We start from the raw sequence: 27922 nt of genomic DNA, 5'->3' as shown, positions 1-27922 counted from the left end.
TTCTTAACATGATCACTACTCAATTTCACACCAAAGTTCAGATTATTAGAAGTGATAATGCCTTAGCGTTAGGGTCAAGCTTGTCAGGTTCTCAGTTCTTTAGCGATAACTCCAAAATCTCCCAAGTAGGATTCGAACCTACGACCAATCGGTTAACAGCCGACCGCTCTACCACCGAGCTGCGAGGAACAACGGACAACATGTTGGAAGCCAACTCTCGTTCTTTGGACCAACCTATGACTGAAGAAAAATGAGTTCGTCACTCTTTTTCACATACACCGGGAGAAAAGGTTACAATAGCAAGCCCCTCCCCGGCCGAAGAGCCCCCAGGACAAGGAGGCGGCGATCAACCATCCACTCTCGAGATTCATATTGATCAATAGATCTCCGCGTCCTACTGATTCGCTAAGTAGACTACTCTACCGAGGGGCAATAAAGGCTGGAACTCTTCCTGCCAAAAACAAGGGACCTACTTCTCATCCTAGGAGTTAGCAGGTATGAAAGAATCTCCTCTCTGTCTGTCTCTCCGAGTTTCATCATGGGGCACTGTCCCTAATCAATTTTGATCAAGGTATCATTCATCAAACTTCCTGTCCCCATACCCCTCAACAAAATAGGGTAGTGGAAAGAAAACATAGGCACTTACTAGACACTGCCAGGGCCCTACTCTTTCAATCTCATCTTCCCATCAGACTTTGGGGTGATTGTATTCTAACAGCCACATATCTGGTGAATAGATTTCTATCTCCTCTCCTCAATCACAAAAGTCCTTATGAACTGTTTTATGGCAACACACCTTCTTACAATCACCTTAAGTCATTTGGTTGTCTTTGTTACTCCGCTACTTCTAGACCTCATAGGGACAAATTCCAGCCCAGGGCCTCTCCTTGTGTTTTTATTGGTTATCCTTCTGCCAAGAAAGGTTTTAAAGTTTACAATCTCCAAACTAAGTCTTGTTTTGTTTCTAGAGATGTACTCTTCCATGAGCATCTTTTTCTTTTTCTCACTTCATTTACTGGATCCCCAACCATTTGCCCTTTTCCTTCTGCTTATTTTGATGACACTGTTCCTCCAACATCCTGTCCTTGCTTTTTCATGTTTTCCCATTCTTGTTTCCTCTCCTATTCCACCTTCAGCCCCACCCTCTCTTCCCTTTCTTACATACATTCCTTCTTCTACTCCTCCTGTTAGAACACCTACCAGACCTAAGAAACAACCTGCTTACCTTTAGAATTATATATGTAATTCTTCTACATCTGTTCCTAGCTCCACCTGTGATCCTCCTCCTTCATTTTCTAGTAAGCAACCTGTTTTTGAGCCTTTTTCTTAATCTCAAGCTACAACTGTCCCTGAGTAGCAGGATGCCATGAGAAAGGAGTTTGAGGCTTTGGAGGCTAATTCGACTTGGGACATAGTTGAGTTACCCAGTGGTAAGAAGCCTATTCGCTGCAAATGGGTATACAAAGTCAAATATAGAGCTGATGGGAGCATTGAGAGGTACAAGGCTAGGTTAGTGGTCAGGGATCAAGTAGAGAGGATTGATTTTCATGAAACTTTTTCCCCTATAGTAAAAATGTCCACTATCAAAACTCTTGTTGCTGTTGCTATTAAACAGAATTGGTCTTTTTTTCAATTGGATGTAAATAATGCATTCTTGCATTGGGATTTGGATGAGGAAGTTTACATGAAACTTCCCCCCTGGATTATCAGTACCTGCTTTTGCTTCTTCTCCTGTTCCTTTAGTCTGCAAGTTACAGAAGTCTCTATACGGACTGAGATAGGCTTCAAGGCAATGGTATGCCAAGCTGTCTCAGGCCCCGCAGTCCATAGGTTATTCTCACTCTTTAAATGACTATTCCTTGTTTACTAGAGGTTATGGGGACTCTTTGGTCATTCTAGCTGTTTATGTTGATAACATTGTTTTAATTGGAATTGATTCCATTGAAATTTCTGCCCTCAACCTATTTCTTCATGAGCAGTTTAAGATAAAAGATTTGGGGTTGTCGAACTATTTCCTTGTTATTGATGTGCTGTATACACCCTCTGGTGTTCTTCTTCATCAAAAGAAATTTGTGCTTGACTTGCTCAAAGAGTTTCACTGTGACAGCTCCTCCCTGTCATATGTCCATTAAAATTACATGAGACTCTCAAAGCTGCAGTGGGTGATCCTTTACCCAATCCTCAGACTTACAGAAGTCTAATTGGTAAACTAAACTTCCCCACTCATACTAGACCTGATTTGGCTTTTGTTGTCCAACACTTAAGTCAGTTCATGCAACTTCCTTGTATCCCTCATATGAAGGCAGCTTTGCACGTGTTGAGGTATCTCAAAGGGACCTCTAAATATGGCTTATTTCTTAATAATTGCTCTGATTTGTCTCTCAAAGTGTTTTGTGACTGTGATTGGGGTGCTTGTCCTGATAAGAAAGTGAGTAACTAGTTTTTGCATTCTTTTTGGTGGTAGTCTGGTTTGCTGGAAGTCCAAGAAGTAGCCTATGGTGTCCCTTTCTTCAGCTGAGGCTGAATATAGATCGTTCAATAAGGCTGTGGCAGAAGTGACTTGGTTGACTAAATTACTATCTGACTTTGGTTTTCCAGTTTCCAGTTTTGTTCTGGTTTTTTGTGATAATCAAGCTACAATTCACATTGCTAAGAATCTGGTATTCCATAAGCGCACTAAACACATTGAATTGGACTGCCACTTTGTTCGAGGCAAGCTTGCTGATGGTTTGATTTCATTGCATCACACTCCCATTTCCACTCAGTTTGCAGATATACTTACCAAGAGTCTACCTGGTGCTGCTCATCATTTTCATATTGGCAAGTTGGGGGTCTAACCACCCTCCAACTTGAAAGCGGGGGGGGGGGTGTTAGAGTACATAAAATAGTTAATGATAAAGGTTAGTGGGCCAAGTCGGTTTGGGCCTTTATTTATCATTGTTGTTGTTAGTATTAGCCAGATTAGCTATTAAGAGACCATTGGGCTCGGGCCATTATAAAAGAAAGAGGCCCAACTCATTTTATACTTGTCTTGTACATTGTAGATGTTTTCAGAAATGAAATGAAAGGTTCTCTCTCTATACACCGACTGTCATTTCTTCATCAAATTTGCATATTAACATAGTTCCTTTACATATTATTTTATCTTAATTATTTTAAGAACTACGGTTGGGTATAAATACCGAAAATCGAAAAATCGGACCGAACCGAACTTCAAGAAACCGAAACCAAAAGAACCGAACCGAACTAGTTTGGTTCGGTGTTTGGTATTCACCTTCAAAAAACCGAAATCGAAATAGCCGAACCGAACTTTGATGAAACCGAATTGAAGAACCGAAATTTATACATTAGCCAAAAAAATTAAAACAGTCCAAACTCATTAAGTTTAAGCCCAAAAAAAACCCAATTGTAATAAGCTCTCTTTTTTTTGTATCCCTAATTTTCCATTTCAGTTGAGAAAATCAAATATCCTTAACAAAGAAAGGTGACTAGAATGTGTCTTTAGGATTAATGTATGTCCTTTATGTGTTTTCTTAATTATTCTTACTGTATGTGTTGACACCCAATTTTATCCCTCATTTATCCCGATTTAGTTCCTTGGGCTTCCAATTTTTATTGACAATCTAAATATTCTATTGCTACGCTGTTACTGTTATCATTATTGTCCCTTTATTATAATTTTCACTATTTTCAGGATTACATTTCTCGAAAATATATTTTCTATCGTCTTACACCTCTTTCTAATAACTGATTGTCAGCGTGTTATTTTCGTACTTATTAAATTAACCATGAGTCGATATATCATATCCTAAATAATTTTGAAACATTAGTACTTTATTTTCCATATGTGAATTACTTTTATAGTATATCATGCGATGGTCATCCCTTAATACATATGGTACAAATTAATTCCTTCAAAGCAAATACAGCCCATTTTTCGGCCAAAATAACAGTCCAAATAGCAGCCTAATTAGGCATCAATGCTCAGCAAAAAATAAGCCCAACGTGACCTCCTCCATGTAAACTCTGCCCGCAGCCAAACAGAAGACAAACAAAAAATCTGGGCGAAGCCCAACAGCAAGCAACTGTAGCCGCACCTTTATAAATGGGCTGAACCCATTAATTCTATTCCCCTCCCCTCTTTTACTTTATTTTGTGTGCTTAACTTGTATTATGCAACTAACACTTTACTTTGTTTTAGGTTTTCTTAGCTAGAACGAACCTTAATAGAACTAGCGGCTTAGTGTTAGTATAATGGGTAGTTAACCCCACTAATTATAGTTATTTCTATTTTTATTCTAAACTATCTATAATATCTATAACCTTTATTTGAGTAATTGATTTTCAAATAGTATGCCTATATATATTTTTTGGGTTAAAGGAATCATCTTCCCTTCTCAGCGTCTTAGAAACTTAAACGTCACTAACACACAAATATTAATCCAAGTACATTTTATAAATATTTTAGATTGATCCGATTATGCAGATTTAACCAAATATAATTAATAACAAAGAAAGAAAGCTCGCCTCGTCTTATATCCTATTTGGGAATAAGTCTAAATTTTTTTACATCACTATATTCACATAGTATAATTTTATCCCAAATCTAAATTTGTTAAGCCTTCTATTTAAAGGTTTCTACTTAGATGCAAATTATTATATTTTGCAGATTTTAGTTTGAATGACATTATTATTCAAAACCTTAACAATATTTATAAGTATTATTTAATCAGCATCATCATATTCTTTCTTCAAAACTTTAACGACCTTTAGAAGTCAAATTTTAAAATAGCCGTTAAAGTTCTTCTTTTATACAAACTATTATATTTTCTACAAATCTTATTTTAATAACATTATTACATTATCACATTTTTTTTACTTTAAAAACTTTAGCAATATTTATAAGTTATTTTCTAAACATATTAGAATGCTATATTTACATTTAGCCTAACTAATCATAAGTCCGGTCGGATTAACCATTATTGATGGAATTTAGAGGATGCCTAATACCTTCCCTCTAAGTTAGTTGAACCCGTACCTAGAATCATTTGTTTTCGTAGACTTTAAAACAAAATCAAACTTTAGATAATTACTTTAATTAACCTTAGGTGCCCTAATTCACCATAATTAATTAGGTGGCGACTCCTATAACCCCGGAATGACCCGGATGTTGTAAACTATTTTGACTTAGGTTAAAATAGGGTATGACAGTATGTATATAACACCTAGTAATCCTATATTATGGTTATGATTTTCTATTATTGTATATCTTTTGTTTGTTTGATTTTGATTATAATTTGTTAGTTTTATGTTTTGTTGCTTTTGAGAATATGAACTAGTGTAAATGGAATCGCTTCTAATATCATATAAAAAAAATCGAAACCGAACCAAACCAAACTTCAAAAAACCGAAACCAAAAGAACCGAACCAAACTAGTTTGGTTCGGTGTTCGGTGTCCACCTTCAAAAAACCGAAACCAAAATAGCCAAACCGAAGTTTGATAAAACCGAACCGAAGAACCGAACGCCCACCCCTATATAGAACCCAAACACAGGGCAACTTGTGAATAACATAAGCTATCACAAACCAAACTGAAGATGGCTTTGTTTTCTGGGCAATCAATGATCTCTATTTTTCTATCACTCCACATTAGTTCTTTGTGATTTGTATACTTGGCCTTTCAAGTCCCCAGGCTTTGGCTCAAGGGTAAGAGTGCAACGCGTGATCTGTAGAATGTAAATTAGGTGCACGTCATTAGTTTGAAACATGTAGTGGACAAAAATACATATATTTAAGTAGAAAAGAGTAAAGCGACAAATAGTACCATTTACCCTCAAGAATTTCTCGGTTACTAAAAATAATTGGCCTTTCTATCATTTTCAATAGTTTTGGTATTCAGTATAAGAAGATGAGATTCCAGCTAGTAGATTTGTCCACAAAGTATACCCATGGTATCTGAATCATTAACTGGCCAAATTTAGCATGGCCAAGAAGTAGCATCTGTTTAACTTTTTATATCTTCACCATAGCCTATAGTCCCTGTAGTAAAGGCTTGTTTGCTTCATTTTCTCCAGCATATCCTAGAAGTATGATGTATTTCTTTTTTAAAATAAACCCCCACTCCCTTCCAGAGAATCAAAAAAGAAAAGCTTACAACCATCTAAATATAACTAATTCTGATGCCACGAAAAAAAGAAAAAAGAAAAAAGAAAAGAAAAGGGACAGTCAGGAGATTGAGGGAAAGGAAATAATATATATTTTGCATGTTCTGAAACATAGAAATACCAGCTAAGAAGGATCACTGACATAATTCTATCTTCACCGTTATATTCTTTAGGTGCAGGGCTTTTGAAGCTTCATCATGATATACAAACTTGCGGAAACGAGAATGTACATGCAAATATGTAATGTGGGAAATGCTAAGAAGATCAGAGTTGACTTCACGTCACCATAAGCCCAAGCATCGACAGACAAAAGAGGAGGATTTTTGTATGGTCCAACCATAGTGCTAACTCATATTGCAACAAGAAGGTCTCTAAAGGGTGAAGACATGTAAGGCACTACCGTTTCTCATGACCCCCCAAGGGGTGATATTTATTTATGAGAAAAGACATCATTTGACCCTTGAACTTGGCACGAAAACTCAGTTTAGCAACTAAACTTAACTTGTATTTATTTACTTCCTTAACAACTTTCATCCCAATTATTTACCACCACGAGAGCCGACGTGGCAAAAAAAAAAAAGTAAAAAAAAAAATTAAGAGAGTGAAAAATATAAAAGGTGGGCCCGATATATATATATATATATATATTATTATTATTATATAATTAAAAAAATAAAATAAAAATAATATATAATTAAAAAATAATTAATTATTTTTTTCTCTCCACCCCACCCCACCCCACACACACGCCCCCGCCCCCTCTTTCACCCCACCCCGCCCCCACCACCATCTTCTTCACCCTTCTTCATTTTTTATTTTTCTCTTTCTTCTTCTTTCTCCTCATCCTACCATAACCACCCGTAAGAACAACACCAACATCTTTAACCACACCCACCACCACCACCACCATCACCCCACCAAATTTCATCCATTCCTTCTCAAAATCGTCCAAGTTGGCTATTATTATTATTAGCAACCCCATTTTTTCCATAATCATTATTCCATAACTTTATTTTTGAAAGAAAACAAAAATCAAAATCAAGAAACCAAAAAATGGTGAAAATGGTAAGAAAAGAATGATGAGAATATAGAGAGAAAGAGGAATTTGTGAAGAAGAAGAAGGAGGAGGGGCTGTGGGGGCGGGGCTGTGGAGGGGGGGGGGGTTATGAAGAAGACGAAATGGTGGGGGAGGGGCTGTGGCGTGGTGGGGGAGGGGCTGTAGGGTGGGGTGGTGGGGGCGGGGCTGTGGGGTGAAGAAGAGGGGGCGGTGGGGGCGGGGCTGTTGGGTGAGAGGTGGGGGCAGTGGGGGCGGGGCTGTGGGGTGGGGTGGGGGGTTGTGAAGAAGAAGATGGTGGTGGTTATAGAATAATGATTATGGAAAAAATGAGGTTGCTAATAATAATAATAATTGCCAACAATAACAACCAAAATAAACAATTTGGATGAATTTGAAAAGGAATGGGATGAAATTTGGTGGGGTGATGGTGGTGGTGGTGGATGTTGTTCTTATGGGTGTTTATGGTAGGATGAGGAGAAAGAAGAAGGAAGAGAAAAATAAAAAATGAAGGGTTGGTAATTTTTTAGTATTGGTTATTTTGGTTGGCGGCGGCGGCGGCAGTGGAGGTGTGGAGGCAGCGGGGGAGGGGGGGTGGGGGCGGGGTTGAGGAGAAAGAAGAAGAAAGAGAGAAGGAGGAAAGAAGAAGAAAGAGAAAAAAGAATAAAAGAAAAACAAAAAATGAAGGGTTAGTCATTTTTGACGTGGCAATGACGTGGCAACGATGTGGCAATGACGTGGGCGAGTGTAATACACCTCCTATTGTGAGAGTGGTATTATTTTCTCAGGGTGGTAAATAATTGGGATGAAAGTTGTTAAGGGGGGTAAATAAATACAAGTTAAGTTTAGTTGCTAAACTGAGTTTTTGTGCCAAGTTCAAGGGTCAAATGATGTCTTTTCTCTTTATTTATTTACATATCAGCAGAGTTTCAGAATGCTATTTACTTACTTCTATAGCCAGCATGAGAAAAAGGAGTCTCATAATGACAGTATCAATTGCAAATATGCTATCTCCGCGATTATCTCCAACATGTGACAGTACTAAGAAAAACAACTCTGAAGAACTAAATTTTCCTCGTTTTGCTTCTTCTGCAAGTGTTAATCCGTTAAAAATCATCAGAAAAAGAAGGGTACGTTGTTTTTGCAAACATGAATCGTGTGTAAGAAAAGCTAAAACAATGATATTTTTGAGGACACAATTCTAATAAACTGAAGGCTTTCACACTCCATGCTTAATCCCTAGGGCGAGCTGCTACAATTACTGATTCAGTATAACGTGAAGCAGATGGAGCTATCCTGTGCCAGCATATTTGATGGTTTAACTTAGTAAATATACCGTAATCATAGTTATTGAACAAAAGTAAACAGAGAACCCATCAGAAGAAAGGTTTTAACGATATCACTGGATAAAGCTTAGATCCTTTATGCTTACTGGACCTAGGCTATTATGGTGTCTTTAGGATAGTTACAGCATAGTTAAGTAAACAAATGTCTCCTCACTCTAAAAGGTTGATGTTTTAGATGTAACAACAATTGAATTAGGTAAGGAAGACTTAAATATTCTGACCTGCATGCTGTGAGACGTGTTAAATACATAATTAAGAAAACAAGTGTCTTCTCACTTACAGTCTAAACATACAGATGAGATAAACAAATTAACAAGGACGAAGAAGTTTGTACAAGTCTAGATTGATCCCTAAACACGGTAAAGCATCATACACACCAGCTTCTGCTTCATCTGTCCCAGATGCAAAACATGATTTCAAATATTTTCTCAGCTGTTCTTAGTATAAAAAGTAATCACATCAGGAAGAAATCAGACAGAAAGGAAGTCATCAGGATGGAATCTAATTTTTCAGTTTCATGAAACAACTAGATCCGAAAAAGCAGAAGGGATTGTTTTCAAGGTGCAGCACAGAACTACCAAGATATGATCCTTTTCCCCTTCCCTGCCCCTTCCCCATCAATTTCCTTGTCACACCCTTAATCCGATAGGGTGTGATGGGCACCCGACCCTTACGTAGGGCCGAGCGAACCCGCTGACTCTCGTAACACTCATAATCATACTGGGCCCTTAAATCATAACATAAATACATAATGAAAGTTTTTCGGAAATCAAACATGCTTTTCATCTTTTTCAAATCAAGTAAAGCCTGTAATCGCATGATATCTGTAATATAATGCAAACTAGTACATCGCTTATGGAGCCGCTTTCAAAACCGACATACTACATACATGACTCGTCTCGCAAAGTCTCTAACATGATCCAAGACAACATAATACATATGCTCGACTCGCGGCAAAGACTCCAGAAGAAATGGAGCTTGCCAATCCCGCCGGGAACATCTTCTACTACTATCTTCACTCGTTTGGTGTACGCGCGTACATGAAACGCAGCTTCGAAGCGGGGGTCGCACAGATATGTACTGAGCATGTAAAGCATGAAATACAGTAAGCGGGATCATACTGAGGTAAAGAGTATAGGAAATCATAAGACTTGCCTTTGAAAACATATATCATGCATGTCAATGTCATATACTCATCGTATAACATATAGCGTGTCCCGGCCCTCTAATGAGGGACTCGGTAAGTAAAATCATCATATACATGTACATATAGCGTGTCCCGGCCCTCTAGTGAGGGACTCGGTAAAAACGCATGTACATGACGTGTCCCGCCCCAGTGAGGGACTCAGTAAAAGGAATTATCATATGCCATCCGGCCGCCATCCCCATATCATATATATATATATATATATATATATATATATATATATATATATAGCGTGTCCCGACCCCCTCTAGTGAGGGACGCGGTGAACAATGCAGAGGAATGTGCACGAATACGTGTCCTGGCCCGGGACTCAGTGAAAGACATATTGAGCTGTGCACGAGCAGAGTAGTGAGAAACCATATGCAATTAAAACATTTCCAAAGACTCAATGAATTAGTATAAGCGAACTGTCATTTGAAAATCAGGACAAAAGTTATATCACACATCTTTTGGACGACACTCGGAAACATATCAAACGTCATGAGCACATCAAAGGACCGTGGGGGTCATAGTCATATGCCAAGCCAATCCGAGTCCGCCTCGGAAAGTTACGGACATTGTTCACTTTAGGACTTTCTACAAACATATCGAAGCAATCCGAGCCCTTCTGTGAAAGTTACGGTCGTTCGTAGTTACGGAACCATTTAAGAACAAAACTTTTTGAAAACAAAACTTTTATGCAACTTTTGAAATTTAGTCATACCAAAACATAAGAACCATAATTCGACTACATTAAGAATACGAATATCAAGAAACAAATAAGAATCATAGACATGCTCGGATCGCAAGAATAGTTACCTCGGTTCGTGTCATAACTTACTTTCAACTAAGACATGCCAAAAGAAAGAAAGGTTGAGCTTTACATACCTCGTTCGCTTCCTACGCTAATCAAACTTAGGTCTCGGCTTCTCACGATCTACAATAATGTCATTAGATATCAACCATTAGCCATAAGCGCTTAGGAATCCAATTCCAAACTAACACTTTGTGTACAGAAATTTGGGCAACATTTCTCCTATAACTTCAACAACCCCGAGAAGTCAACTCGGCCAAATCACAACAATCATACCAACAACCATACAAACAACATCCATAAGTGATTCAAAACGCATTTTAACATTAATAATTCCTTTCTACACAATTCGACATCTTCTCATTTATATTCAAATAAACTACATACGATCAAGCCAATACCAATGCTCACATATTCAATTACTAATCCAAAACCATTCAAACAAGATTTAAGAACTATCCAAGCAATATGCCATGGAACCCGAAACCACCAATTTCCATAGGGACAACAACAACACATTTCTTTCTTCCAAGTTCATCAATGACACCAATAATCCATACATTTACAACATTATTTCCATAAATTCAAGAAAGCATATTAAAATCACATTAACTTCCATACGGCCCACACGATTACAACTTCAATCTTGAACCATTAAATCTTCATTTTACATCATAAAATCCACAACAACGTCAACTAGAATACTAAATAACATTAGTTCGTTTCTCCTACACAACACACACACCTACACGGCCAAACTTCCACAAACACAACTTCATGAAGTTTCATTCATTTCCACATATCACAACATGCACAAACACCTATAAAACATGTAAAGAAGATCAAAGCTCACCTTCTTCCATTCAACTTTTTTCCACTCGGCTAGGATGTTCATGGCAACAACGAACGTTTGCTCGCTCCAACAACTACTCCACGTTAACGAGGACCCTCCAATTAGTGGAAGGGACTAGGGAGAAAATAATTTTTCATGATCAAGTGCTCAAGGACCATTTTCGGCCAAGCTCTGGCCGAATGGTTTTTTTTTTTCTCTCCAAGTTTGCTTGAATTTTCTGGAAAGTTGCAAAATGATGCTTTGTGTGTCATATATATATATATATATATATATATATATATATATATATATATATATATATATATATATATATATATAGCACATGGCCGGTCATGCCCTCTTTTTTTTCTTTTTTTTTTTTCCTTTCTTCAAATTTCTAGAACTTGCTAAGACTTGGAAAGATGACTAATGTTATGTCTTGCTTTGTCATCCATTGTATATATATACATATAACTCCCCCAAATATAAGGTGAACACATATACATTTCATGGCATAAAGGTAATTGGCCAAGTCATGGGTGGGACCCACATGGACATGGCCCATGGCCACTTATGGCCTTTTTATGAAATAATTTTTCCAACTCTTAGACTCTCATTTTTCCTTATTCCAAATTTATCCTTTAATGCTCTATACCAATAAAAGGTTAAATATGCAACTTATGCATTCTTAACAAAACCGAAAAAAATATAACCTTGTCCTTAACTTTCCGCAATTTACTCGGAATATCCCTTTGTACAAAATACGGGATATAACATCCTTCCCCCCTTTAGAACATTTGTCCTCGAATGTTCAATTGGTCTCGTAAGGTCTTCTAAGAATCTTGGGGGGGTTTCCTTTATCACCACGGCATGCAATCTTATCTATCGATTATATTCCTTCTTCATTTTCTCTTCAGCTTCTCAAGTCGTCTCCTCCCTGCTATTGTTTCGCCACACGAACTCGGACCCTTATAATCGTAACACAAGTACCTATGACTTTGCATCTCATGTTTAGATTACTTAGTGGTCCATAAACCTTCTTCTAACATCCGGTGGACTCTTTTATTTTCCTTCATGAGAGCAGCATTCTCTCTTTCCTTCAAAATTTTCCAACTATCACTGTTATTCCAAGTGTCTTCTTGAGTTCGTCATCTTTGCCAACGCCCTTTTGTACCTCTAGTTAGGAGATCTTTTTCGCCCTTTACTCTCCTGTCACTCATTATGTTGCAACCTCTGTAAGAATATGCGAAGGTATCCAGATTAGCCCAAGAAATACCTCAGCGCCGCTTTGCTAATCCTCCTGTTCTACCTTGCCTTCCCTTCTCTTGTCTTACCTCTGGTACCGAGACAGATCCTTAGTTCAACCACCGCCACGCCTCGTCCGTCCTCAGCACTAATTCTATTTTAGTAATTGGCTTAAACCATCGTTACGTTTTTCCGTAGTGTCCCCGAAATATCACAACTGCATTGTCCTTGCTAAGCCTTCGCTCTTCTTATCAAATACTTACTTAGTCTTATTCTTAGCATACCAATACTTACAGGTGGCATCACTGTCCTTGTATAACTTATATAAAGTACGTTCAATCTAAGACATGGTCCTTCCCTCCGGCTCGTCCCCGATCTTCGTATATCTTGTTCATACCAAAACCCGCTCGTCCTATTTTGTCATATCCCTTTCCTTCATACACGTCCACTTCCTAGCGCCATGTCATTCAAAGTCTCTGCAAACTTCTCGCTCTTCCTTAAATACCATCCTGACCTTTATCCGCTTATTTGTCTGGTTTTCTGATCTTACTAACCTTTTTCGTAAGAATGGGTCTCATTTGTAGCCGTGCATCCATATCAAGCACATTACCGTGTCAATTGTTTCTATTTCATCCTTGCATTTCTCTCACCCGCTTCCCCCCTTTAGGGGTGTACTTATACCATTATCTGGTTATGCTTTTGTTAGGATTTAAATCCCAAATCCGACTTTGTGTGTTGGTGTATTGTGAAAGATCTGAGGGTCAAACCGGACCACTTAAATACCAACCTCCTTAGACAACCTACTTACGCCCTGATGTAAGCGAAGAATAAATAGTACACATTTATAAAGGGTTCACCCTCGCGCGTCTATCCATTAGTGCCGGGTCGCACGAGGGCATCTTATTAAAGAAGAAATATTACAAGTGTTTACAACACTCAACCTCACAACCCCAATTCTACACTCAAGAATTTTTACCACGAAAATTCTCTCAAAAGATCGAAATCTTACTTAGGCCTCAATAAAGTATTTCTTTAGAATTTTCTCTCTCTTGGGACGTGTTGTCTTCTTCAATTTTTTCGCAGTTGTATTTAGCAAATGACCATCGTGTCTATTTATAGGAATATATTTCCTATACATAAACACATCACTTTTAAGACCCATGTAAGCGCTTACATCACGACTACCGAACAAAGAATCGACTTGTCGCTTGCCAATTCCACGGCCCAACATAACTTCAAGACTAATTTAATTTGTCTTCACACAATCACTAAATGCAATAAAACATACCATCTTTCCTATCATACACATCACATAACAAATCGAAGCCGAGCATAGTACAGCTTGTCTATCGTCACCCATGCCGCATGTCGGATATCGCCCTCGCGATCTTCTCAAGCATGCGCTCCATCTTCCAAAGCCGATCTAACGAAATGGTACCGGAGTTAAGGAAGCTTGAGGCGATCCACGAGTGGTAGACGGGGTTCTTTTGCCAAATGAATGGCAATGGCTAAATAACAGCACACTTCCTCGTGGTCCCGATCCACTTCATACGTAGCCACATCATTTTCGTGGCCTCCGAGTCAAAGAACGTAGATTTGTCACAATCTTAGATGCTACTATCTTTTGCAACTTGGAAACCCAAGAGATTCGGATTCGAAGGTGTAAACAGATCCTTTAGATGTAGATTCCGAGCTATCAATATGATTTGTCGCATCAACATACCTATGCAATCCCGTTTTTGAAGTAGTAGCCGAACTCGAGCGTTTCTTTATACCAATATCCACTTCGAAGACAAGTCATAAGGTTGCTTTCCCGATATCTCATAATATGGGCCGACAACTCGGTCACCGTACGTGCAATGTCCGGTTCTTGTAATATCATCGCATACATAAGACTACCGATTGCGTACGAACAAGTATTTGTCCATCCCTCATCCCGAGAATTTTCGGCGACTATTCCTTTGACAACCGAAATCAACTTTAGATGTAGATATCCGATCCATTGGCATCACGCATGTGAACCGAAATTCCTTCCTCACATATTCAATTCAACTTTATGAGAGTTTGATGAATGCTTCGGTATTCTCATCCCAAGGATTTGCTTGCGCCATCCCAAATCCTTCATTGCAAACTCTTCCGAATCCATTTGTTCAACCGATCAACTCAAACGGTCACAACTCCGTTAGCATGTCGTCGACTTGAACCAGCAATCTTGGGTTAATACAGTCTTCAAATTCAACGGGCAATTTCTATAAATCCTTCGCACGAGAAGTGAAAATCGGCCTTCTTCAACAAACCATCAAACTTTCCAACAAATACAATCCATTCCAAAATACGTATTTAGTCCGTAATAACTTTTCTTGAAGTTTGCATACCAATTATCCAATTCCTTTGACTTTGAACCATCATTGCTTACGTATGTACAATAATCCTAGATCACCGTGAAGAAATACATATAACGTCCCAAGGAATCCATAGATTTTCCTTGCAACTCAAGTAACCAAGAATTTACCCGATAATCACCATCTTGACTACGGAGAGAAAATCTCCTTATAGTCGATGCCTTCTTTCCTCGTCAAATGTCCTTACATCAACGGTCCTTGCTTTAAACGCATTATTTCATCGGGGTTCTTCCTTTATCCGATAACACCCATTTGTTTTAACCAATTTCATTATATAACATGGCAACGACAATGACGGCTAACACCCATATACATGCTCGCCATAGCTGAATCCATCTCATCTTTCATTTCCATCATCCCACTTGGTCGATTCATCGAGTTTGCATCGAATTTTCTTCATAACATTCCGCTTACCCCTCACGTACGATTAACTTAGTCGATCAGAGTACCGTGCACGGCCGATCACTCCACGATCCAACTTCAACGTGATCTTACATTCTCATTTGTTTCATTTCGACAATTACAACAACACATCAAGACCTATCGATTGTTTGTCCTCCTCTTCCAAACATTGTACTACACAAATATAAAGATGACTAATAAGTCTCTCATAATACTATTTCCGATTCCTTGTCCCGACATTCTCAATTTTTTTTTTGCAACTTACCTCCTTTTTAACCTCTTCGTGAAGACAACATTACTCGTCTAAGATCTTCCGACAATGCATCCCAAAATGTTTCCCTTCCTGTCACCATAGCCAATAAAGTAACACTTCTTTGATTTTAGATCAAGCTTGCTTCTAGCCGTATCATCATTATGAACATATGTTAAAGATCTAACACTTTGTAAATGAAAGATTTACCTAACTTCGCCATCCTCAATTTTCCGGAATTCTTGAAATCCAAGGAAAATATAAAGATGACTAATTAAGTCATCTTTCGCGGTATACATATACCGAACGACGTGGCCATGGCCCACAGTGTATTCGGCCTCGAGCACGCCTTTTCAACGTTCGGTTCATTCTTTTACTTACTCCATTTTTTGGTCCCGTGAATAGTCTTCATCATCTTGATCCCATTATAACACTTGCAAGCAACTCTTTGAAATCACCATCGTAGTTAAAGATCTCGCACGTAATAAGGTCCAAAATATCAACTCGAGGTTTGTTTTTCTCAACCATGGCTTATCCATACCTTTTGAATACACTAAACACATGGATTTATTTTTCATAAAGTAAACCCACACCTTTCGATGAATTCATTCAAGCGTGATCCTCTAAGAGGGGAACAAATAGGTCCCCACACATTACGTGTGCATCATCCTTTTGTTCGACCTTAAACCCTTCTATTGCCCGCATTCGAGAAGCTTACTCGCTTTTGTTTTCCTAACGCAGCTCTCACACGTAGGAATCTGTAACCGTAGTACACAACATTATCGACCTAAGCCATTTGTCCAAAATATATCTTCATCCCCTTTTCTCGATATATCCCGACAATGCCACAACCGATTTACCCGTGTTGTCAACTACCCCATGTTACATTCATTCAAATCATCTTCTACCCAATCCTAGCACATATTTGATCCCGACCAACGACCATAGCACCTTTCCCACCTTCCAAGACCCATTTTTTTTTTTTTACCTTTTCATCAAGCCAGGAATCCAAGACCGTCCGAACATCGTGGCTTGGAACACATCTAACTTTTGTAATCTTCCACGCATTTGATCCATTTGACATCTTCAAATTAATGTCTCTACCCAACAACTCTAGGCCTTCTCCATCCATAAACTTTGCCGAGATTCCCGAACACCACGCCGTTTGTCATTATATCATGATGTGGGGTGGCATGAAAGACGCTTTCGAGTCAAGCACCCAAAGTATCGTCAAACACAAGAACAACTCATCGCCAATTTCCGAAGCATTTGATTCCACCCCCTTCTTCCCTCCTTTGGCGCCTAATTTCTTCCGTTCCACTGGTTTTCCAAAATACCAACACCATATTCCAAGTCCGGATCGACGCCATTCCTCGACACATCTTGCAACTTTTCGCTATTGTAGTTTCTATCAAACTTTCCTCGCTTCGTTTTCAACATTAAAATCGTGAACTCGTCGATGACTCCCTAACGTTTAACGCACCAATTCGAAATACGATACTAACATCGTTGAACTTTAGTTTGTTGACAGATTACTTCGCTCTCATTTGCTCCTATTTGGTAGGGATGCCAACAAAATTCAGCTTGTACTTCATCATCGAAATCAATTTTTACCGATGACAATTGATTTACAATGGTATTGAATTCATTTATGTGTGCGACAAGAATACGAGCATTTTCCATCATCTTTAGAATGAAATAGTTTCTTCATGAGAAATACCTTATTAACGCCGAAGGTTACACACATATATAGAACACAATACCTTCATCATATCCGTGGTCTTCTCCCTTGCCACGTTGCGAGCAACGTTTACACAATGAACACACCGAATTACTATCGTCATACACACACACAGCTTGTTTCATCTCCTCCGGTTTCGGACTCAGAGGTTCACATGCGTACACACATATAGAATAAATCTTCAATTTGCATTCTCCCGAACGCAAAATCGTACCATCAATTTACCGATGCCGTGCGTCGTACCCTTCGCCATCCCCATCTTTTCTAAATCACAACACAATTGTTGCTCCGATACCGCTGTTAGGATTTAAAAATTAAATCCGACCTTTGGGTTCCCGGAAAGATTGGAGGGTCACAACCGGACCACTTAAATACCAACCTCTTGCCGAACCGTATACGCCGTGATGTAAGCGAAGAATAAATTTGTCTGATTTATAGTGGTTCACCGCTCATGTGAGAGCTACGTCCTTGGCCGTGCATCTTATTAAAGAAGAAATATTACAAGTGTTTACAACACTCAACCTCACAACCCCAATCCCAATTACACTAAGAATTTTTACTGGGTAAATTCTCTCAAAGACCTTCTTATTTAGGCCTTTCACTAAGAGTATTTCGGGTCGAACATTTTCTCTTTTGGGATGTGATCTTCTTCAACTTTTTTTGTGTTGTATTTAGCAAATGATCTTGGTGTCTATTTATAGGAATGAATTTCCTATGATATCTACATCCTTGCATTAAGATGAGGTAAGCGCTTACATCACGACTATGTGAACAAAAGAATTGACTTGTTGGCCAATTCCACACCCAACAGCTTTGCCCTATGCCCGTATTTCTAATCTCATTCAGACGGCACTTTTATTCCGACATTCTTGACTCTCTCGCCTTCCATTTACCCACTTTCTTTCTTTCCCAACTATCATTGTATTGGAACCTCCCAAGCTTAACCTGTAGTGAAAACAGCATCAGCTTGCCTTGTAATGTTTATACCATTTATATATTGTTTCTCACTTGAACTTCGTTACCCTGTCCAATTAGTGCCTTCCAAATACGCCACGTTGGTTGTTGGAGTACACATATCCGCTGGTGTAGCCGTGTACGGAATATCATAGACATACGTACACATATTTTTACTACCATCTCACTCACAAAATATTTCCAACCGCTATTCCAACTCACCTTAATTCTGGAGCTGTGATGCACCCTCTTTTCCTTTAACGGTCTGATCCGCCCCGTGCTACGCGACCTCTTAGGGTTTTTGCCCACTCCGCAGACTCAAATTTTCCTTAGATTACTCTAGTTTCTCATTTGCTTCTTACGCCTGAATTTGTAAAACTTTTCAGAAAACTTCCCAGGGGGTCACCCATCCTAGAATTGCTCACTCCAGCACGCTTAACTTTGGAACTCTGATGAAATACGATGCTTTAATGCCGGTATGATCGCATCCACCTCACCGCATGACCTCCGTCACGTAATCTGGAGCAAGTTGGGATCTTGATAACTTCCGAAACATCCTCGTAACGTGTCTCCCTCCGAACTCGAGGGGGGTCTTTTACTCTTCTAACTCCACAATTGCTATGTTAGCCCTTTTTCAATCCTCAATATTCACTTTTCATCTATGGATATGACTACTTTCCGTCCTAGATTCCCAGATTCCCAAAGGTGATGAACACACCTTGGACGCCGTAGCTTATAAATACTTGGTTATTGGCCTTTGGATTTCTGCTCTTATTTTACCTCGTTCCTCGTCCTTTCTACAGCTCGCTTTTCCGTTCCATACTTGCCTTTATATTCTAGCTACATAGATCACATCGTAGCTTTGGCCACTTTCTCACTAGGCTTTACTTATTTTTACAACAATCCTCATTATACTCACAGTATATCTTATTCGTGATCAATCCTGTATGATAATACTTCTTACCCCTTTACCCCTTTCTGGTCCACTTTATCCCTAATATCTCACAAGCTGTGTTATCAATACATTCGTATACATCACAATTCTTTTCCTCTGTGCTCTTGTCTTAATCATACTATTACTTCTTTTAACTATAAGCTCGTCGTAATTCGTCTTGCTTGTCAATGCGGTCGGTACCTTAAATAACTCTCTATCGGGTTTGCCAGCCTTTTTTAAATCGTCTCTTAGTATCACAAGCCCTTTCCAATTCCTTTTATCATACCGATATCGACCTTCTAATCATTCTTATCCTCAATTAGTAATTAACTCCTTTTTCCGATGTCAGCCGTACTCGTAGCTTAGTCAGATCTTATCATTACTATCGGCACGACCCTTCAAGTCGTATTACGAACCCATATCTCATCCTCTTTTTGTTTCTGGAAAAATTTTAGCAGAGTTTCCTCTATATTTCTTACTATCTCAAAACCTGCACGCAGGAAATACCAACAGTGCCTCACAGGGCCAACATACATATACACATATCATATCATATCACAGCCTCACAGGGCTTCCAATATCAATAATAGTACGAAAATGATGAACATACCTCGTATGCCCGACTCAAGCTGCACCTGTTACACTTTCTTGTTTACTTTCCCTTTCAGTTTTCAACTTTACATTTCAATCGTACTTCAATACCTTACCCAACATATGTCTTTCATACCTTCGCTTACCTGCGTGCTTTGTAACTTCCAACATCATCAATCGCTTTCTTCTATCGATGCCATTCTTCTGCTGCAATCGAAGGTTAGTGCAAGAAATATCACTTCCTATGACTTGGCTCTATCGCACGATCTAAGATGTGAAAGGAGAGTAACCACCCTAGATGCCCCGTAGCCTCCTGTTTATAAATGCGGCCGGCTTCACACCATAAACAGGACTCTACCGGATACGACTTTGCAAACAACCCCTAGGACGAACTGCTCTGATACCAATTTGTCACACCCTTAATCCGATAGGGTGTGATGGGCACCCGACCCTTACGTAGGGCCGAGCGAACCCGCTGACTCTCGTAACACACATAATCATACTGGGCCCTTAAATCATAACATAAATACATAACGAAAGTTTTTCGGAAATCAAACATGCTTTTCATTTTTTTCAAATCAAGTAAAGCCTGTAATCGCATGATATCTGTAATATAATGCAAACTAGTACATCGGCTTATGGAGCCGCTTTCAAAACCGACATACTACATACATGACTCTGTCTGCAAAGTCTCTAACATGATCCAAGACAACATAATACATATGCTCTGACTCGGCAGCACTCCAGGAAGAAATGGAGCTCGCCAATCCCGCTGGAACATCTTCTACTACTATCTTCAGCTCGTCTGGGTGTACCTGCGTGGCATGAAACGCAGCCCCCCGAAGAAAGGGGGTCAGTACAGGATATGTACTGAGCATGTAAAGCATGAAATACAGTAAGCGGAATCATATTGAAGTAAAGAGTATAGGAAATCATAAGACTTGCCTTTGAAAACATATATCATGCATGTCAATGTCATATGCTCATCGTATAACATATAGCGTGTCCCGGCCCTCTAATGAGGGACTCGGTAAGTAAAATCATCATATACATGTACATATAGTGTATATATAGGGATATATATATATATGACGTGTCCCGACCTACAGTGAGGGACTCGGTAAAAGGAATCATCATATGCCATCCCGACCGCCATCCCCATATCATCACATCATCATATATATATATATATATATATATATATATATATATATATATATATATATATATATATATATATATATGTCCCGCCCTCACAGTGAGGGACTCGGTGAATAATGCAGAGGAATGTGCACGAATACGTGTCCTGGCTCGGGACTCAGTGAAGGACATATTGAGCTTGGCACGAGCAGAGTAGTGAGAAACCATATGCAATTAAAACATTTCCAAAGACTCAATGAAATAGTATAAGCGAACTGTCATTTGAAAATCGGGACAAAAGTTATATCATACATCTTTCGGACGACACTCGGAAACATATCAAACATCATGAGCACATCAAAGGACCGTGGGGGTCATAGTCATATGCCAAGCCAATCCGAGTCCGCCTCGGAAAGTTACGGACATTGTTCACTTTAGGACTTTCTACAAACATATCGAAGCAATCCGAGCCCTTCTGTGAAAGTTACGGTCGTTCGTAGTTACGGAACCATTTAAGAACAAAACTCTTTTGAAAACAAAACTTTTATGCAACTTTTGAAATTTAGTCATACCAAAACATAAGAACCATAATTCGACTACATTAAGAATACGAATATCAAGAAACAAATAAGAATCATAGACATGCTCGGATCGCAAGAATAGAGTTACCTCGGGGTTCGTGTCATAACTTACTTTCAACTAAGACATGCCAAAAGAAAGAAAGGTTGAGCTTTACATACCTCGTTCGCTTCCTACGCTAATCAAACTTAGGTCTCGGCTTCTCACGATCTACAATAATGTCATTAGATATCAACCATTAGCCATAAGCGCTTAGGAATCCAATTCCAAACTAACACTTTGTCTACAGAAATTTGGGCAGCATTTCCCCTATAACTTCAACAACCCCGAGAATTCAACTCGGCCAAATCAACAACCACCATACCAACAACCATACTAACAACATCCATAAGTGATTCAAAACGCATTCTAACATTAATAATTCCTTTCTACACAATTCGACATCTTTTCATTTATATTCAAATAAACTACATACGATCAAGCCAATACCAATGCTCACATATTCAATTACTAATCCGCAACCATTCAAACAAGATTTAAGAACTATCCAAGCAATATGCCATGGAACCCGAAACCACCAATTTCCATAGGGACAACAACAACACATTTCTTTCTTCCAAGTTCATCAATGACACCAATAGTCCATACATTTACAACATTATTTTCATAAATTCAAGAAAGCATATTAAAATCACATTAACTTCCATACGGCCCACACGATTACAACTTCAATCTTGAACCATTAAATCTTCATTTTACATCATAAAATCCACAACAACGTCAACTAGAATACTAAATAACATTAGTTCGTTTCTCCCACACCATACACATCTACACGGCCAAACTTCCACAAACATAACTTCATAGTTTCATTCATTTCTACATATCACAACATGCACAAACACCTATAAAACATGTAAAGAAGATCAAAGCTCACCTTCTTCCCGTAACTTTTTCCACTCGGCTAGGATGTTCATGGCAACAACGAACGGTTTACTCGCTCCAACGACTACTCCACGTTGTAGAGGACCCTCCAATTAGTGGAAAGGCTAGGAGAAATTAATTTTTCATGATCAAGTGCTCAAGGACCATTTTCGGCCAAGCTCTTGGTCGAATGGTTTCTCCCTTTCTCTCCAAGTTTTCTTGAATTTTATAGAGTTGCAAAATGATGGCTTGTGTCTTATTTGGTCATCATATATATATATATATATATATATATATATATATATATATATATATATATATATATATATATATTTATTTATTTATGGGCACATGGCCGGTCATGCTCTCTTTTTTTTTTTTTTTTTTTTTTTTTTCTTTCTCCAAATTTCTAGAACTTGCTAAGACTTGGAAAGATGACTAATGTTATGTCTTGCTTTGTCATCCATTGTATATATATACATATAACTCCTACAAATATGAGGTGAACACTTATACATTTCATGGCATAAGGTAATTGGGCCAAGTCATGGGTGGGACCCACATGGACCCCACGGCCACATGGCCACTTATGGCCTTTTTATGAAATAATTTTTGCAACTCCTAGCCTCTCATTTTTCCTTATTCCAAATTTGCCCTTTAATGCTCTATACCAATAAAAGGTTAAATATGCAACTTATGCATTCTTAACAAAACCGAAAAAATATAACCTTGTCCTTAACTTTCCGCAATTTACTCGGAATATCCCTTTGTACAAAATACGGGATATAACATTCCTCCTATTAACCCAGTACATACACCTAAAAAGCATGTAGATTAAAGCATGAAGAAGATATGGCATAACTGTTAAAAGATTAAATATGTCAAACGGGAAGTGCTGGTTACTTTTTAATGGTGTCGAACATGCAACAAAGCACCAAAAGACTCTAATGTGTCTGTGGTAGTTGAGGTGGGTCCCAGCTTCTTCGCATAGTAGTATGATTACGTCCACCTTGCAGAACATGGTGGAAGAGATACAGGCGCTTTACTGGCTATAATTTCTCTCTTTACCTATTTGATTTTGCCATCAAATATCACCCCATTAATTGTTCAGCATTAAAAGCAGTTTATTTTAGCTTAACATAATCTGATGTGCTCGTTTCTTCAAGAGGTCAATCAGCCGAAAGGGCCTATTATATTCTATTCAAAAGTTGAAGGTTCAAGTCAGCCATAAAATCAAGATGATCAAGTGTACAAACTCAAAGTTTATGGACTCCCATATAATACACCCTATATACATTTCAGTTGGACTTAGATTGGAAATCAGCAGGGTGTTGAAAAGATAGAACTGTAACTCTAATATGATCAAGATTATTAAAACAAAAAGAGGTGCAATCGCCAACTTGGACCTTTATGGTGAAACTAAGTCGAGAGGACTGGACTATATCATTGCATAAAACAGAAAATTTGAGATCAATATAGGACTTGACAAATTTCTTTGTGGAATTGTATTTGGTGAGGTACAATAATAAGTACATATTCTAAAATGGGAAGTCAATGACTACAAATCAAGAAAACAATAAAATGGGAAAATTAGGACCTTGCATGTGGAACCTGTGGACGGATACAGTTACTAAAAAGAAAGGTAGTCCTGAAAAAGAATATTCACCTTGTCTTTTTTGATGAGTAGTTGTCCCGAAAAATCTCTTTTAGTGGCAGCAGGAGGCGTTTCAGAATTTACATGTAAAAACGCGAAATGGTTGTATTAAGTAGTGAAACTGGCATGATTATGTGAAGTGCAAACTTATTTGAGATTAGGTGGACAGAATTACGTACAATAGCAAACAGTACCTTCAGATAAACAGTACGTTCAGAGAAAAGTTAGGCTTTCTATAATATTTTTGTTAGATCACCTTTTGTTCATTCCTCGCAAAGTGCTTACTGAGCTTAGACTGGTAAACCAAATTTCTAAGTACGTGGCAGTTTGAAACATTCAGGCACGCACTTATCCATGCCAGCATGACACTTCCTCACCTTCCCAGTCAACAAAAAGAGCATTAGACACAAAGCCAAATACTTATTGATAAAGTGTTCTAACATGCTTTTCTCTCTCTTCAAATTAAAACTACATCATTTTGTCGACTTGAATGCCCAAAATGACAAACTCCTATTCATGTAATAAAAGATGGTATGCTCAAGAATTTGAAAGCATTAGTTAAGAAGATTGGTGTTATGAAACAATTACTTACAAACAAAAAGCAGTGCGAGAAACCTGGAAATTGCCTCTGGGACTGTTCCTGAATGGCATCGACGCTTCTAAAGTGGTTGTATTCTTGTTGGAGATTGCCACAACCACTCGTTTTGACCCTCATCAGACTTGTGCGGAGCTCACCTATCACCATGTCCAGATTTGTTCCCATTGTTTGACTATTTGGTATGTGCCTTCACTGTCCCTGGAAGGCACTAACCACATTCTTTTTCTTTTTTTGATAAGGTAAAGTTTTATTGATGATTAGTACCAAGGTACATAAAAAGTACAAAAGATATGAACAAGTTCACTGCTATAGTTACAACATCAAAGACCAAAAACTCCAAGAGCAGAGTTGGGTTTTCCAATGGACTACTCTTGCACCACAAATGCAGTGTCTAGAAGCATCTATATTTCACAAAGGATAGATGCAATTTCTTCCCTTCAAAGCATCTATTGTTTCTCTCCAACCACAGTGTCCACATTAGGCATACTGGGGCAGTCTTCCAAGTCTTCTTCTTCCTCTTCTCAATACACTGTCCTTTCCAGCAAGATAAAAGGCTTCTCACATCCTGGGGCATCAGCCAGCTGAGTCCAAAAATGTTAAGAATACATGACCATATATGCCAGGAGGATTTAAAGTGAAGTAGAAGATGATTGTTTGTTTCCAATGAGGCTTCACATAAGAAACATCTATTGCAGAGAGATAGGCCTCTTTTCTGAAGAGCAGCTTGAGTTAGACAAGCCTCTTTTGCAGCTATCCATCCAAAACAGACTGCTTTAGGGGGTGCTCTTGTTCTCCAAAGCATTTTTTAAGGCTAATTGAACTCCCAGTTCTCTGCTTGCTGCTGTAGAAGAGTGTAGTATCTCTTCATAATGAAGTATCCAGCACTACCACATTTTATCAGCTATCTTTTTTTTTTTTTTTTTTTTTTCTCCCTCTTCCTCCTTATCAGCTGCAACGTGTAAGTAGATTTTAAAAATCTCCACAGAGGACATTCAGATTCTGAAGAAGATAAAAGTGTGGACAGGGTGAGCAGGAGTCAAGTGTCTCTAACAGAGTTGTAAAGAAATATGATCCAAATGTGTCACTGCTAATAGATAATGATGCATGCGTTTTATTATTCAGTGGTTATTGTCTGCCATGCTTTTTAGTTGGAATAGTTTACACATGCATAACTAATAAATTTATCCATTTCCGAGAGAAAAAAAAAAAAAAAAAAAAAAAAGAGGAAAATAGTCTTACATCACGCAATTTCTTCTTTCTTATTGGTTTTGGCAGTGCTTTCTTTCCTTACTGAAGAGAAAATTGGAAAATGATGTTCTCCACTTTCCGTCTGTCGTGTAATTTCACTTATGTCCTCTTTGACAACGAGAGGATGGGTTCCACTAACACTTGTCAAATATTACCCCTTCCAAGGACGCTTTCTCAAGCTTTTTCTCTAATTCTTTTCAGTTTGTGGATGATAAGAGGTTCTTCTCAAGTAGGACACTGCTGATCTCTACATTCAGCTATATAATTTCGACTAGATTCAATAATCAACCCATTACCAATAAAATGCTATGGCTAAGCCAAAAAAGGTGAGAGCCTAGTGCAAGCTTTATTGGAAACAGTTATCTAATGAGCAACATTTCTAAAGCAAGAAGCAGGCGATTAAGATGCACAAAAGCTGCTGGTTCTTAGGTCATATTTGTTTTCTTGCTCGTTAGTGCTATATACATCACTACATTATCATCCTTCCTTGCTACATTCTGTCCTGTAAGTTCATATTAATGTGACTATGTTGGATAAGAACTTGTTTGGGTCCACGATATAGAGGCAAAAGATAGACAGGGTACCTTAAAGAAATAAGAAATGAATATGGAAGTGCTCGTGTTGAACCTAATACCTTGGAAAGAGAGCCAATAACTATAGGTTGCGAATGACATAACTGACTCAGTACTTTCTCACTCTAACAATAGAAGTGCTGACTGTAGATTTCTACAGACTCATTTTTCCAATTGCTTCCTCCACCAACTCCACCCTCCAAAAGAGAAATCACAAGTCTTTACTGTTTCTAGAGTTGGTTACAGGAAATGGTAACTTGACATAAAAAAAAAAAAATCTTGAACTTGAAATTGCACCAAAAAGCTGAGCACATTGGATGGACCTTCAAGAATACTTAAAGCTTCAAGTTATGGGGCAAGGATTTGCCTCCTGGGCTTTGGCCTAGTAGTACAAGTGTAATGCGTGATGTGTGGTTATGCACAGTCACGGGTTCGAATCCTTTTTTTTGATTTTTTTTTTTTTGATTAAGCACCGGGTGTCCGAGTCTCTTTGAGCCCCGACTAATCCCGGGGGTGCACAGGCCCTCGGCAAGGAGTTTCCCGCAAGTGCACGGGTTCGAATCCTGTCGCGCACAAAACCCTGATATTTAAGTGAAGAAGGGTAGAGGGGCGATCTCATTATCAACCAAGTTTCGAACAGTGCGGAGATTTCTAAAATTTCTGGGCACAAATTTGTTTTCCATATTTTGGTAGCTCACGAGACTCACATATTTCCATTAATAATAGCCTTTGATGAGATAAGTGACAACCACATTTTCCCAATATGTCAGGTAGGCATGTTGTGTTCATGCAAATGCCATATTCATTTCCAAGTCCATGCTACCTAGTTGAAGATGGAAGCAAAGTTTTAGCTGGATAAAGGACATGTGAACTTCTATGTAGAATATCTAAAGTTTGACAGTTAAACCTCATTTCATCTTCTAAGACCATATAAAGAGACCAATTTTTCTCATACCCACTGATGTAGGATTCAACCCTTGCACGCTCAGGCTGGACATTTGGAGCCTGGACAATATAAGAGGGGGGACCAACATCAGATAAACAATAATTTCGATGGACCTGACTCTGATACCATGATAAAGATATGGTCCTTGGGCAGTTGGACCTAACTCAATTCTAAAAGCTAGCTCATGAGGTTAGGATTGCGCAAGACCATACCAAAAGATCAATTTTCCTCGTACCCGCCGATGTTGGACTCAACATATTGTATTTGGATCCTAGTAGGCTATTCCAGTGGTTCTACTACAGCTTTTTGGATATTAGAATAAAGGAAAAAAAGACGCGGAGAAGTT

The 27922-nt window shown here is 38.5% G+C and overlaps 1 protein-coding gene and 1 long non-coding RNA gene across 4 annotated transcripts; one reads left to right on the top strand and one right to left on the bottom strand.

The window, feature by feature from the left end:
* The first annotated feature begins 1366 nt into the window (after positions 1–1366).
* LOC132039480 (uncharacterized) lies at positions 1367–2440 on the top strand. The gene is made up of 2 exons (XM_059429954.1): positions 1367–1795; positions 2108–2440. The coding sequence occupies exons 1-2, from the start codon at positions 1367–1369 to the stop codon at positions 2438–2440; spliced, it is 762 nt and encodes a 253-aa protein (XP_059285937.1).
* A 2955-nt stretch (positions 2441–5395) lies between these two features.
* LOC132040504 (uncharacterized) lies at positions 5396–26966 on the bottom strand. Of its 3 annotated transcripts, XR_009410700.1 has the most exons (6): positions 26050–26966; positions 24805–25809; positions 24469–24589; positions 8414–8514; positions 8168–8301; positions 5396–5726 (listed from the first exon to the last, which is right to left on the bottom strand). It is a non-coding gene; the product is annotated as an uncharacterized LOC132040504 (long non-coding RNA). The 3 variants fall into 3 exon arrangements; XR_009410698.1 differs by lacking the exon at positions 26050–26966 and having other exon boundaries at positions 24805–26034; XR_009410699.1 differs by lacking the exons at positions 5396–5726; positions 26050–26966 and having other exon boundaries at positions 8127–8301; positions 24805–26034.
* Between the last annotated feature and the right edge of the window lie 956 nt (positions 26967–27922).

Source organism: Lycium ferocissimum, chromosome 12 (assembly GCF_029784015.1).
Source record: "Lycium ferocissimum isolate CSIRO_LF1 chromosome 12, AGI_CSIRO_Lferr_CH_V1, whole genome shotgun sequence".
NCBI lineage: Eukaryota > Viridiplantae > Streptophyta > Magnoliopsida > Solanales > Solanaceae > Lycium > Lycium ferocissimum.
The sequence above is the reverse complement of the archived record's forward strand: the minus strand, read 5'-3'. Positions and strand labels throughout refer to the sequence as shown.

Bases quoted from the DNA above. Each gene is read 5' to 3' on its own strand.
- LOC132039480 (XM_059429954.1), top strand. From the start codon at position 1,367: ATGAGAAAGGAGTTTGAGGCTTTGGAGGCTAATTCGACTTGGGACATA. The intron at 1,796-2,107 runs GTATGCCAAGCT...TCACTGTGACAG, and splicing joins AGATAGGCTTCAAGGCAATG to CTCCTCCCTGTCATATGTCC.